This window comes from Pinus tabuliformis, chromosome X (genome assembly GCF_031772625.1).
Source record: "Pinus tabuliformis cultivar Carrire ecotype Pingquan chromosome X, CPIR1, whole genome shotgun sequence".
NCBI classification, from domain to species: Eukaryota; Viridiplantae; Streptophyta; class Pinopsida; order Pinales; family Pinaceae; genus Pinus; species Pinus tabuliformis.
The window spans coordinates 148,546,781-148,560,414 of record NC_142308.1 but is presented as its reverse complement, the minus strand read 5'-3'; the positions used below and the strand labels follow the sequence as shown (position 1 = coordinate 148,560,414).

Sequence of the window (13,634 nt, the reverse complement as noted above, 5' to 3'; positions counted from 1 at the left end):
TTCCTCTGAATATATATGATATCTTCCAGGTTACAGGATCCATATAGAATGGTTGATTTGAGCTCATTCAAAATGAGGCCAGTGGCTCTTCCGAAATTCTTGAAAATTTGGGATAGAGTGAGCCATTTGAATCTATTGACCATTCCCATCAACAAAATATCATCTACAAAGAAGCTGTGTGAGATAGAAATTTGACTGCTAATTTTTAACGCTTCAAACTGACCTATAGTCATTGCTTTTTTGATGTGTAAGCTTAGGGAATCCATGGCAAGAATGATCAGGAGGGGAGAAAGAGAGCATCCCTGTCTAAGTCCCCTGCCAGCTCCAAAGAACCGAGATGGATAACCGTTAATTACCACAACATATCTGACTGTTGTGACGCATCCCATTATCCATTCAACCGCTTTGTTCTTATGCTAATTTTATGAAGAACCATTCTCAGATATCCCCAGTCTAAGCAGTCGTATGCCTTTTTGAGGTCCACCTTCATAATTGCTGCATTCATCTTTTTTGTCTTGATAGTGTGCATGCATTCTTGAGCAACTGCCACGGCATCATGTATTTGTCTGTTGTTTAGAAAACCATATTATTCCGGGGAAATGTATTTTGATAACGAAGCCTTAATCCTGGTGGCAATTGTCTTAGATATAATCTTATAAATAAGATTACAAAGAGAAATTGGACGATAATCAACAAAGGTGGCTGCCCTTTCCTTCTTCGGTATAAGTGTAATGTAAGTAGAATTTATATGAGGATGTATAGATCCCGTAATTCTAGATTCTTCTACCATTTTTAGAAGGTCCTCCTGAAAGATATCAAGGAAGTGGACAAAGAATTCAACTGTCCAGCCGTCTGGGCCCGGGCTTTTGTCACCCTTCATCGATTTTATGACCTGGGTCATTTCCTCCACCGTGACAGGCTTATACAACTCCAAATTCTCCTCCTCATCAAACATTGAAGGGTATTCACTTACTGCCTAGACTTGCGATTCCCCGCCCTCCAAATCCATTCTTCTGTAGGCATGTTCAAAATGTGTGGCCGCAAGGGCAGAGATTTCCGATTGTTTGTTGTAACAGTTTCCAGCGACATCAACTATCTCCCAAATGGTGTTCAGTTTCCTTCTATGATTGGCATATTGGTGGAAAAACTTTGTGCTTTTGTCCCGTTCCTGGATCCAAATAGCTCTGCTCTTTAAACGCCATGTGATCTCCTTAACCTGGAGTATCTTCTTCTTTTTCATTTCGAGAACATGGATTTGTTCCCTTACTTCTGCAGACGGGGAGTGTGTGGCCATTAGATTATGTAGTGGCTTAAGGGCCTTTTCTATTTCTGTCAGCTCTTGTTTCAAGCTCACCTTCTTCTTCCGTTCCCATATTTTAACCACTGCTTTTAGGTTTCGAAGCCTGTATAGAATCCTTTCCATGGAGGAAAGGCCAATCATTTCATCCTTTTCTTCAGACCAGTGTGCACGGACAAGGGAATCGAACTCTGGGTCTTCCAGCCAAACCTTATTAAAATTAAAAGGCAGACCAAGTCTTATATCAACATTGCGCCAAAGGAGAGTGATTGGCCGATGGTCTGATATGTAGTTATTGACAATACAGGATCTCACATCTCCCATCTTTTCCACCATATGTTCATGTATTAGAAATTGATCAAGTCTCTTCACTATATAATTAATTCCACTTCTTCCATTGTCCCAGGTAGGTGCATTCTTGGTTGGGCAGATGTCTACTAGATTGTGTTCAAATATAATATCTCTGAGTTTTTGTGCCATCTTGTCCACCGTTCTGGATTGACCCCACAACTCATCAATCCCAGTAGTACAGTTAAGATCTCCTACCAAAATAAGAGAAGACGAATGCAAAATTCCAGATGCTTCCATGTTGTCCCAGAAACCCTCCCTATCCCTGTAGGGGGCATATACATTAAGGATGTGTGTCTTCCCCGGAATGCCTCTGATACTTCCTGCCAAGAATATGCCCGCAGAACAAGAAAAAGCCTTCATTTTTGCCCATCGGGGATCCCAAAGGGCTGCTAAACCCCCAAACCTTCCAGTAGCATCAGTAGCCACAATATACCATGTAAGGAGCATCCTCCGAAAATACTCAATAGTTTGAGAAGCCGAGTGCATTGATTCTTGAATGAGAATAATATTAGAACAAGAAGAGAGAAAGAGCTCTTTGAGGGCAAGGAATTTTGGAAGGGCCCCCAAACCCCTAATATTCATGGAAAGGATAGAATTCATTTAGGTCTAGTAGAGGGCATGCATGCTCTAAGGGCCCGGGGAGAGATAGGGGATGAAATAGGAATATCAATGAGGGACGAAGAATTTGTCAGAGTAGTATTAGTTTGTCGAGGGCGTCCCCTAAAGTGCCTGCTACCTCTGTTTTGTGTTCTCCTTACAATTATATTCCCAGCAGAGGATGGGCTAATGACTGGGGACATAGAACCATGCGGTTTATGAATAGTGAGAGAGTGAAGGTCGAGTGTCTTTCTTTGCAGTAAGAAATCCAGGTCGCTATCAACGAAGTTATTTGGTGAGGAAACCAGAGAAATCGGTGAGGTTGGCCTAGCTGGAGATGGAAAAGGTTGGGTGGTAGGGGAGGGAAGTTCATGTGCCTGTGTATATGTGGCATATGATGTGGAGGGAATGTCAAAAGGAGGAATTTGAGACAGAACCGAAATCGGGGGCGAAGCAGGGGTGGTCAAAATCTGATTTTTTTTCTATTCGGGGTGAGTCAAAAGAATTATGAGAGCCAGAATGTTACGATGTCGAGGGGGAGGTGTGAACATGAATTGGAAAAGATGAATTATTAGCAAGATGGGGTGATGGCTTAGAGAAAAACAGATTCCAGTGATTAGAGTTACCTGGACGTGGGGGATGGCCACCCTGAACCGCAGATTGTCCATGACGAGAGTAGTAACATTCAGACCTGGCCTCCTCCTTGTTCATGTGATTTGTCTCGTAACGTCCCTGTGAAGAACGCCACCCTCCTTTTCCTTTTGGGCAGTTTGCCATTAGATGGCCAGTTTGATGGAAAATGAGACATCTGAAGGGTATACCCCAGAAATCCAGACGCTGCCTGAGATTTATATCCTCCCATCTTAAATCAATATGGTCTGGAAAAGCCTCTCCGAAATTCTTTTCAATTAGGACCCATGCAACCCTTTTGTCCCTGGCCCCCAGACAGCGTGGGTCGACATATATGAATTTTCCTATGGCATTGCCGATATCTGTGAACACTTCCTTAATCCAAAATTCTAAGGGAAGTCCAGGTAATTTAACCCAAATGAGTTTGTTTTTAGGTGTTTGCTTCAATATATTGAAGCGCACATACCAGGGGTACATAGCTAGGAACCCTTAACCCATGGCAGCGCTAATATTTTCTGTAAATCCTCCTCACCGAGGAAATGGAAGCTGTACAAGCCTCCCATTAATCTTACCACCGTAGGTATGTATCCCAACAGGGATTTCAATTTAGTCACAAACCAATTCCACATCTCTGCTTCCTCAATCTCAGCAAAATACCATTTGCCCACTAGTGCCCTCTTTTGAAGGCTAATTACTCTGTCTAGCAGAACGTCATGGCCGAAGGATAGAATGGGTGCTGGAGCAGTGATTTGGATGTCACGGTGTTTTTTGCCACCTCATCTTCCACCACCTTTTTTACGTGCCTCGTGTATGACATGCGTTTGATGCCCACCATCTGCCCACATATCTCTTCCATCTCCTAGGGTCTGAGACTCTGCTTCCACCGTGGCTTGGATGAATGCCTCGTGGGCTAAGGTGTCAGATGCAAAGGGGTTCATCGGCAATCTGTTAACTACAAGGTGTAGCGCCTCAGTATTATGGCGTCCCGCCAAACAACATAATACCTTGCAGGAATTAAATGATAATCCTCACTCCAGTTGAGGGGGCAGTTCCCACGCCTCACCCAACCTGGATCTCGCAAATCAAGAAGAAAGAACATTGCCAAAACAAATGCCTGATAAGGAAAGAATGTACTTTAGATTCGGAGATGATTTAAGCCCGAAAACAGAGAGATAGCACATAAGAGGGGCATGTGAAGACGTCAGAAAGAGTGTGCTAAGTGTAATGTTCATGACACTCATCAATTCAGAGAAGGAAACCCAACCTACCGCCCATAACACTTTAAAATTTAAAAAATCCCGAAAAGTTTGAGGTTGCGGATTCCGGCGTTTGCTCCTCCCTGGAAAAACCACAACACACTAGAACTAAACCCAGACCAGGATTCAAGACTCTAAACCATCACAACAACAGATGCAGAAACAACCCCAGCATGACCACCATCGATAGCACATTCTAATAGAAAAACTCTTACATGGCTGAGAAACTATGAACGATTTTGTCCATTTATACCAAATTGTATATAGACTTTGTGTCTGTAAACATGATCCCTCTACCGGGAATATTGAAGAGCAAGTAATCACTGGGAAGTTAGTCCCGACTGGCATCTGATCTGCGGGAAGAGTGAACAGAGTGTGTCCTAAAGATGCAAATTAGGATGTATACAGCCGAGAGAAGAAGCATGATGATATGGAATAATTCCGAAAAGAGAATAGGTGAGAGAAGTTCAAATAATATAACTGGCATTGCAATAACAATATGGAGAGAGATAAAACTTCAAATAGAATCAGTCCCCAAAATTTGTCAAACATTCATACAACATTATAACATGAATTGATAAATGGTAAATATAATGCCTAAATATCTATGTAAAGTCCAACCATAGTGTATTCTCCAGATATCCAAAGGTAAATACTCACAAACTTTCTTCTATTGAGCTGCCTGAATTGTAGCGTAGAAAATCAGACCAACACCACTCTGCAACGAGCTGGGCGCTGATTGTTTCCCTTGTACATCTTCCCTATATTGTTTCGACGGATGGAAATTTCGTGGCCAAATCACAACCTCCCAACAAACGCTAACAGTTTGGAATTTACTTGTTCAAGTAGATGGAGATCTTGGAGCCCCAACCCAGTACTCTTGTTTTCACAAATCCTTCAAAGCAAAATGTGGAGCATCAAACCATCGAAAGGGAAAACCTCTCTTTTCCTGAAGATTGGGTCATAGATGTCCCTGAAATTCCCAAACAAAAAGCCATCATATCTCGTCATATTCAAGAATCCAATTCTTCTGCTATTATTTCTTTGCCATCTTCCATTCCAAAATTTCCTTGTACTCATCCTTCTTTAATAACATTAGTTCAATCTATGGGCCATGTCCCCTATTCTGTCAATGCCATGAATGTTCTAAGATTATTTCTCTCCAGAGTTTGTCAGCCCAACATGATGATAGTTCCCTCCAATTCCAACACCAAAACCATAATCCTCGCACAATTAAACCCCCTGTCACCATTTTAAAAGATTGATTCCCTCATCCAAAATGTGCTGACATAAGATTCACGCATGATGACCATATACTTATGATGCATTCATGGTCATCGTGCAAGAATATTTTAAATTGAGGTGAAAAATATGTTAAATTGGGATTTGCTCACATATCCTCAAACTATTGAACTCAATATCAGAATCCCAATTGAAAGAAAAAGTATTTGGCCTCACAATGGAAAACATATATGAAGGGAAAAGATTGTTCAATATATTTTTATGAATGGAAGGCCAAATTAGAGAAGAAGAATGTACATATGATGGAAATAGAGAAGGGTAAGAGAATAAAGTCAAAAGCAGAAAGTCCTAGACATAAATGGAGGATTTTAGATGGTCAACAGATTGAATTTTTCTCTACTTTCCTTCCTTTTAAAGGCACAACTTTAGAAGAAAAAGATAAGCAGTCCATAGCCATCCCATTAGTTTTAAAAGAGAACTCAATTTAATGGAGACAGAAGAAAATACAAAATATCTATGAACAAATAATTTTCTAGGTTAAAAGATCACAATCAAAAACTACTTACACAGGTCAAGAAGTGTAAAGCTATGAAGCACAAATTAGAACAAGAAAATAAGCTCTCAAGAAGAAACTCAATGGAAGCTTATCTGAAAATTAAGTAAAAGAAACAAATATCAATCCATATAATATCACGATTCAAAAGGATTTCAGTCCAATTGAAGTAATGGCATACTCCAATGTTGCAATACAATGGAAATTCCCAATGAAGATCCAACAATCAATTAAGCAAGGAATTCATAAACCTAAAATAAATAAAGAAATAATCACAAACATGATAAGGGAAATAAAAGTCATAAGAACTCATTGACATCCTAATAACAAAAGCATGTACATTAACTAGTCAAGGTATCAACATTAATAAGAAGGAAAACAATTAACATGTCTCCCGAAGAATATTGATACTAGTGTTATTAAGCCTAATGATAACAATTCAAAGTGGCAAGCCTACAAGCAAAACGTTACACAAAGGATTGAATTATGATGGTCAAACCATTTTTTAGTTTGAAAATTTTGTTCAGTGCTTAGTTCATATTGTCTCGTATCTTTGAAGATGACAACTCCAAGAATTGACAAGAAAAATATATATATCAAACGTTTTCATAATTATGCTTTCATAAATAAACTTCTCTGGGAGACAATGTTATGAACACAACTATGTCAATAAATAATAAAATAATAGTACTCATATTAATTAATAGTTAATAAAGAAACACAGGAAGGGACATGTCTCCCGAAGAATTCTGATACTAGTTTTATTAAGCCTAATGATAACAATTCAAAGTGGCAAACCTATAAGCACAACGTTACATAAAGGATTGCATTATGATGGTCAGACCATTTTTCAGTTCAACAATTTTATTCAACGTTTTGAAGTTCATATCGTCTTGTATCTTTGAAGATGACAACTCCAAGAATTGGCAAGAAAAATATATATATCAAGCCTTTTCATAATTATGCTTTGAAGGTCCGCTTGGGGTAGCTTAATTGACAATTGCCATGGAATGAAGTCTCACCGAATTGAAAGTCTTGGGTTCAAATCTTGTGCTATCCCCCTAATCGGAGTGAGAAGTTGGACATGATGAAGATGTAGTCCTACCAAGCTTACAAAATAAAAAAATTATGCTTTGAAGAAAAAACATTTCTAAAGGGGGAGGCAAAGTTATGAAAATAACTATATCAATAAATAATAACAATAATAGTATTTATATTAATTAATATTTGATGAAGAGATACATGAAGGGACATGTCTCTATGAAAAGACATGATTCCTTACAACAGGGAACTCCCGCCTAGCTATATATATGAGGCTCTCATTGTATTCAAATATATCAATCATTCATACACATTCAATATTTATATATTATTCCTAAATGGATTATTTTATATTCCAAGTTTCTAGATTATCTAGCTTGTGAGCTAGGTTTGGCTATAATAGTGTAGATAAGTTTTCTAGATTATCTAACTTATGAGCGTTTGGCTATCATAGTGTACAAAACAATGGGTTTCTTCTACAACTCTTTTGTTGATGAAATTGTGAATATTTTCACTATAATGAGGACTATAACTTTCGGTGCTTGATGTAGTCCATGAGATTCAATTTTGTGGAGTTGAAATCCCTGATAATGCATGTAAGGAAATTAGGGGTTCTTTAGGAGGAAATGATGGTTCAATATCTGCCTGCTTCTGAGTGTTGGTGTATTCAACTTGTAATACTAGTATCTTTTAATTGGTTGTATTTTGTCATGGTCTAAGCAATCATATTAATTTAGAACAATTTATGTCTTTTACACCCATGACTTGGAGCATATTTTCCATCACAATTATAGTAGAATTTGTGACGACAAGTGGGGAATGGTAAATTGGCCTAGGGTTTCACCTTTGGTCAAGGAGAGTTGACCTTGTTCCAAATGATGACTTGGTTAGTTGGTGACCTAGGACAAGTTCCGTTTTGCCTCGGTCAAGGGGTACATAACCATATTGCCAAAGGGTATTTGGCTAGTGGATGACTAAATCCTTTCCATGATGCTAATGTAGGATGATTTCCACATGGTTCTAGAATAGAACATGAAGTGGATGGATACATTAACGTAGCAATCTCATTAAATCTTTTCTTGGAATGGAGAATTTTTTCAGCAAAGTGGACATCTGAGGAAGTCAAGGTGAATACCTCCCTAGCTAAGACAGAGTGTCGATTTTTGGGTAGCTGTAGGGAGTATTCCTTAGCTACATAAGCCGACCCTTGAAATAAATTTAAAGGGAGGGAAAATTAAATTTAAAATTGAATTTAAATTGCTTAATTCAGTCCCAAAAGTTTAGTTCGACCCAACAAAAGGACATGCCACTTAGGCACCTTAAAATCACTATAAATAGACATTTACTTTTCTCATTTGGTCACTTACTCATCACCCACACATTATCTCTCTTTCACACGTGGGAAGTAGTTTGAGGAAGAGGCCAAAGATTTTTGAGGAGCCGAAATTCTGAGCAACTGAGTTTTAACAAGTATTCACCAATGTTGAATGAGTATTTCTGCGCAGAATCTGACCAAGTTTCTAGGGAGACTTTGACCAAGTTTTTGGAAAGTTTGATTAAGTTTTTGGGCAGTTTCAGGAGGCTCAATTTCATCTTGTTTGACTTCAGGTAGATTGAATTTTTGGGCAGTTGCAAAAGGCCAATTTTTGTTTTGTTTAACCAGGTTTGACTTGTGTTGGATTTTTGGTTTGCATTGACCAAGTTTGACTTGAAAATATTAGATTGTACTTTTGTTGAGCTAAACGATTTCCCCTAGAAAAGATTGTTGGATTTTCTCCCAAGTTAGGGTATCCTAGGGAAAAACTTTGGTTTCTATTATGCATGGATTTTCTATTGTGATATTATTTGTTTCTATTCCATTTACAATTGAATTTTCTGAAGTGTAATTACTTGATGACAATCTAGAATGTGCTAAAGTAATATCATATATCATTGGAAGTAACTATTAGTTGCAGAAAATTGTTTTTGTCTAATTAGCACTAGAAAATCAACATGGTATCAGAGGTTTGATGAAGAAAGGCCACCGAGATCACCCCTTGAAGACACCTATTTTTCAATCTGATCCTTGACCATATCTTTGACTAGATGGCCCCCTCTATCAAGCCTGAAGATAAGCTGGAAATTGCAACAAATTTTAGGGCTTGGAGGAATAGAATGCATCTCATTCTTGAAGAGAATGATGTCATGGAGTGTGGAAGGCAAGATCACTGAACTTCAAGATGATGAGGGAAAGTCCAAGCAAAAGAATATGGAAACTAAGGCAAAGAGGATTCTTGTTGAATCCATCAAAGATCATTTGATTCCATTTGTTTATGGACTTGAGACTTCAAAGAAAATCTATGATGCCCTAGTAGGGTTATATGCAGTCAACAACATTGGTCAAAAGATGGCTTTGAGGAATCAACTTTGTGATATTCAGATGTCTAGATTAGATAATGTGGCTTCTTACTTTATGAGGATCTCTCATTTGAGAGATCAACTCAAGGCCATTAGAGAAAATATTGATGAATCAAAACTTGTGAATATGAACCTTAACGAGTTTCTGGATTCATGGGATTCATTTGTATTAAGCATATGTGGCAGATCATAAATCCCAAAGTTTGACTAGTTATGAGCTTCATGTACCCAAGAGGAGTTTAGGTTAGTATCAAAAGGGAAGATTCACATACCTCGAGATGGTGAGTCCCAAGCATTTGCAACCCATACGAAGAATGGTAAAGGAAGAAGAAATTTTGGAAAATTTCATAAAAGAAATATAGGTAGAAGACTTGCTCTCGTTCAAGATAAGAAGAAGAATGATATATCAAAGATTCAATGTTTCAGTGGTCACAAGTTTGGTCACTATAAAAAGAAGTGTCCTAAAGGGATGAATGATACTAAGAGAAAGGGAAAGCAACATACTTAAACAACATACATTGATGATGATGAACATCCAAATCAAAAGAGATCCAAGAATGAAAGTACAAATGATACATATTATTTTTTCTTTTATGCCCCTTTAGGCGCTATTGGATACCACAGTGACATCTGTTTGGTGGACAATGGTGCCTCCAAACATATGATAGGTAACCATGATCGTCTCACATAATTGGCAGAGAGGAAGTCAACACATAAAGTGGAACTTGGTGACAATACCAAGTATGCAGTCAAAGGTGTTGGGTAAACATCTTTCCAATTGGAATCAGGAGGAAATATTCATATAAAGGATGTGTTGTATGTACCAAGTTTGAAAAACAATCTAATCTCTACTTCATCCTTGGAAGACAAAGGGTATAGAGTTGCATTTGTTGATGGACAAGTCCTTTTATGGAATAAGGGATCAAGCATAGATTTTGACTTTACTACAAGGTTGTTAAAGGTGAGCTTGTTGTTATATGTTGATGACTTGTTTCTGACAAGAGTTGAAAATATCATTGCTCAATGTAAGAGGGAGTTGACCTCTAAGATCGAAATGAAGGATCTAGGTTTGATGCATTATTACTTAGGATTATAATTTGGCAGAAGTTGAGTAAGATCTGCCTTGGTGAAGGGAAGTATATTATTACAATCCTTCAAAGATTTGGGATAATGGACTACAAATCCATGGCCACTCCCATGGTAACCAATTTGAAGAAGCTGAGAGACTCCAACTCAAATTTGGTGTATCCCTCTATGTATCAATGATTGATCAGATCCTTGATGTATCTGGTTAATACCAGACTTGATATTTCCTTTGTGGTGAACACTCTGAGCTAGTGCATTGTGGAACTGAGGCATGTACACTGGATTACAACAAAGCACGTGTTGAGATATTTGCATGGTAAAATCGATTATGGAATGAGACATATCTCAAATGGTGAAGTACAACTGCAGGGATACATTGATTCTGATTGTGCTTAAGACATGAAGAGAACATCAAGATGTTGCTTCAGTTTGGGTTATGCTGTGATATCTTAGATGCACAGGAAGCATACATGTGTCGTACTCAACACTATAGATGCTGGGTATATTGCAACTAGCCTAGCAAGTTGTGAAGCAACGTGGCTTCGGAAGCTACTCACAAGATTGTCTGATCGGTTGTTGGAGACAATTGTGATACATTATGACAATCAAAGCTATGTGAAGCTTTCAGAAAATCTAGTTTTCCATGACAGGTCGAAGCACATTGAGATCAAATACCACTACATTGGAGACATGGTACAAAAGGGAGCAGGCTTGAATACATTTCTATAGACGAGTAGGTTGCTGACATTATCACAAAGCCTCTGCCCCGGATGAAGTTTGAACTTCAGGGCCAAGCTTGGAGTGGTCGAGACTGCTTCCCTCGTTGAGAGGGAGTGTTGATGTTGTAGCATCAAGGCATACATTCTCCCTAGGTCAAGGGTATTGATTGGGTACCACGTAATGTGGCTAGGGAGAATGGCCTAGAGAGCATAAGGGTTGAGAGTGCTCCCTTGGTCAGAAGGTTTTGACCATATTGCTAAGGGTTACTTGGTTGGTGGGTAGAGTGAGTGCCCCAAAGCATCAGGTAAGTATTTTACCAATCAAGTGCCACGTGACGACATGGGGGGAATGGTAAATTGGCCCATGGTTTCACCTTTGGTCAAGGAGAATTGACCTTGTTCCAAGTGACGACTTGGTTATTTGGTGACCTAGGACTAGTTCTGTTTTACCCCAGTCAGAGGGTACCTAACCATGTCGTCAATGGGTATTTGGCCAGTGGGTGACTAGATACTTTGCATGATGTTGACGTAGGATGCTTTCCACATGGTTCTAGAATAGAACATGAAGTGGATGATACATTAACATACTAGGCTCATTCAATCTTTTCTTGGGATGGAGAATTTTTTTAGCAAAGTGGATATATAAGGAAGTTAAGGTGAATACCTCCCTAGCTAAGAGGGAGTGTCGATTTTTGGGTAGTTACGGGAGGTATTCCCTAGCTACACAAGTCGAATCCAAAAGTTCAGGTCGGCCCAGTAAAAGGATGTGTCACTTGGGCACCTTAAATCACTATAAATAGACACTTAAATTTCTCATTTGGTCACTCATTACTCACATTTTCTCTCTTTCACATGTGGGGAAGTAGTTTGAGGAAGAGGCCAAAGATTTATGAGGAGCTAAGTTTTGACCAACATTGACCGGGTCTTTCTAGGAAGAGTTTGATCAAGTTTATGGGTAGTTGCAGGAGGCCAAATTTAGGCTTGTTTGACTCAAGTCCATCACACAATTTCTTCAACAAACTAATTATCACAAGGTTAGCCAATCCATTATTTTGAATACAAATTGGCTGACCTTTCCAATCAGTCTCTATCAGCCAACACAACTCCATAGTCACAAATAATTTTTCCCGCTAGTTGCTATTCTCATCTTTCAAAATACCCAACACTCAGGGTCTTCAAATAAACCTTCAAATAACCCTTTAACTGTCAGCATTATGGCATCAATATTTCCAAAGTTTAGCTAAGGCTTGGCCCAGGACCCAATTACTTGTCGTATTTGGTTCGGTATTACGACTGGACATGACTTTGAGAGTCATGATGATATTACCGAAGAACGCCTTTATCATAATTTTTTTGCTTATGTTGCTTCAAATTGATACTCCTTGGGGCACCAATCAAACTGCTTTTCATCAGTGACTTAGCTTCTCTAAGATTACTATCATAAAGTCTTCCAAGCACAATCCGCTTGATAGTGAATGTCCACTGCTTCATTGTCCTTAGGGTTTTAACTTTTCACAAATCTGCCCACACAATAGCGAACCAACTCTTGTAATTAGTGGACAAAGAGCTTCTTCAATTTCTCTCTCTAAACAATGTCATATTTGAGTCTGCCCCATTTGACCTTGTCTAGGACTTCCTAGTACCTGCAAAACATAATATAAAACCCTCACCAAAGGACCCTTTTCCTATGTAGTTTCCATAGAGAGATGTGACCTTGTTTTGGAAAGCTTACTAGATAACTCATCCTCCAAAATGTGCCCTTCTTTCAACTTGCAAATCCACAAAGGTTTCATTCCTTCTTGACTGTGAGAATCCTCCTTTTGCTCAAAACTAGCCCATTAGACTTTGGCTAAATGTCCTTCAAAGATCAGTCCTTGAAGCTCCAAATCCCCGCCTCTCCTAGTATTGAACACCTAGCAGATTTATAACCCTTTACAAGTCTGCACTTAGGGCACAAGGAGCGCCTACTTGCTGCCCTTCAACAACCACAAGATGCTCCAACAATCTGTCCTACACTAAGACAACACATCCATTAACAAGCAACATCAACACAAGAGAACAACATACCTTGTGTTGTCGCTTCCAGAGACAACCTCAGAGTGCTTACAAGACCAATGCCTGGTAACATCTAGATTTTATGTGTCTTATATGATCTTCAGGAAACCAGAGACATCACATACATTTTATACACATATGTAAATACAAATATACAATAGACAACATGGGTTGGTTCCTTCATCCAAGGACATGAACCATGTATTTCTGGTATCTTTTCACATATACAACTCACAGGAATATAGGTATAAACTAGTGGAGGCCAAGTAATTTGAGGAGCTACAGTTTAATCAACTTTTGCAGAGAATCAGATAGACTAACTCATCACGAAGAGCTTGAAACCTCAAGAATTATATACTTGTTTGAGTTAAAGATAGACATAATGGATGAAAGAGGATTGAATGCAGTGA

General features: G+C 38.8%; 1 protein-coding gene across 1 annotated transcript; it reads right to left on the bottom strand.

Moving 5' to 3' along the window:
• Positions 1–976: 976 nt before the first annotated feature.
• Positions 977–2,134, bottom strand: LOC149138886 (uncharacterized). Its single transcript, XM_089450522.1, has one exon. It carries the CDS (start codon positions 2,132–2,134, stop codon positions 977–979), a length of 1,158 nt encoding a protein of 385 aa, XP_089306648.1.
• Between the last annotated feature and the right edge of the window lie 11,500 nt (positions 2,135–13,634).

Coding starts and splice junctions, on each gene's coding strand:
- LOC149138886 (XM_089450522.1), bottom strand. CDS start 2,134: ATGCACTCGGCTTCTCAAACTATTGAGTATTTTCGGAGGATGCTCCTT.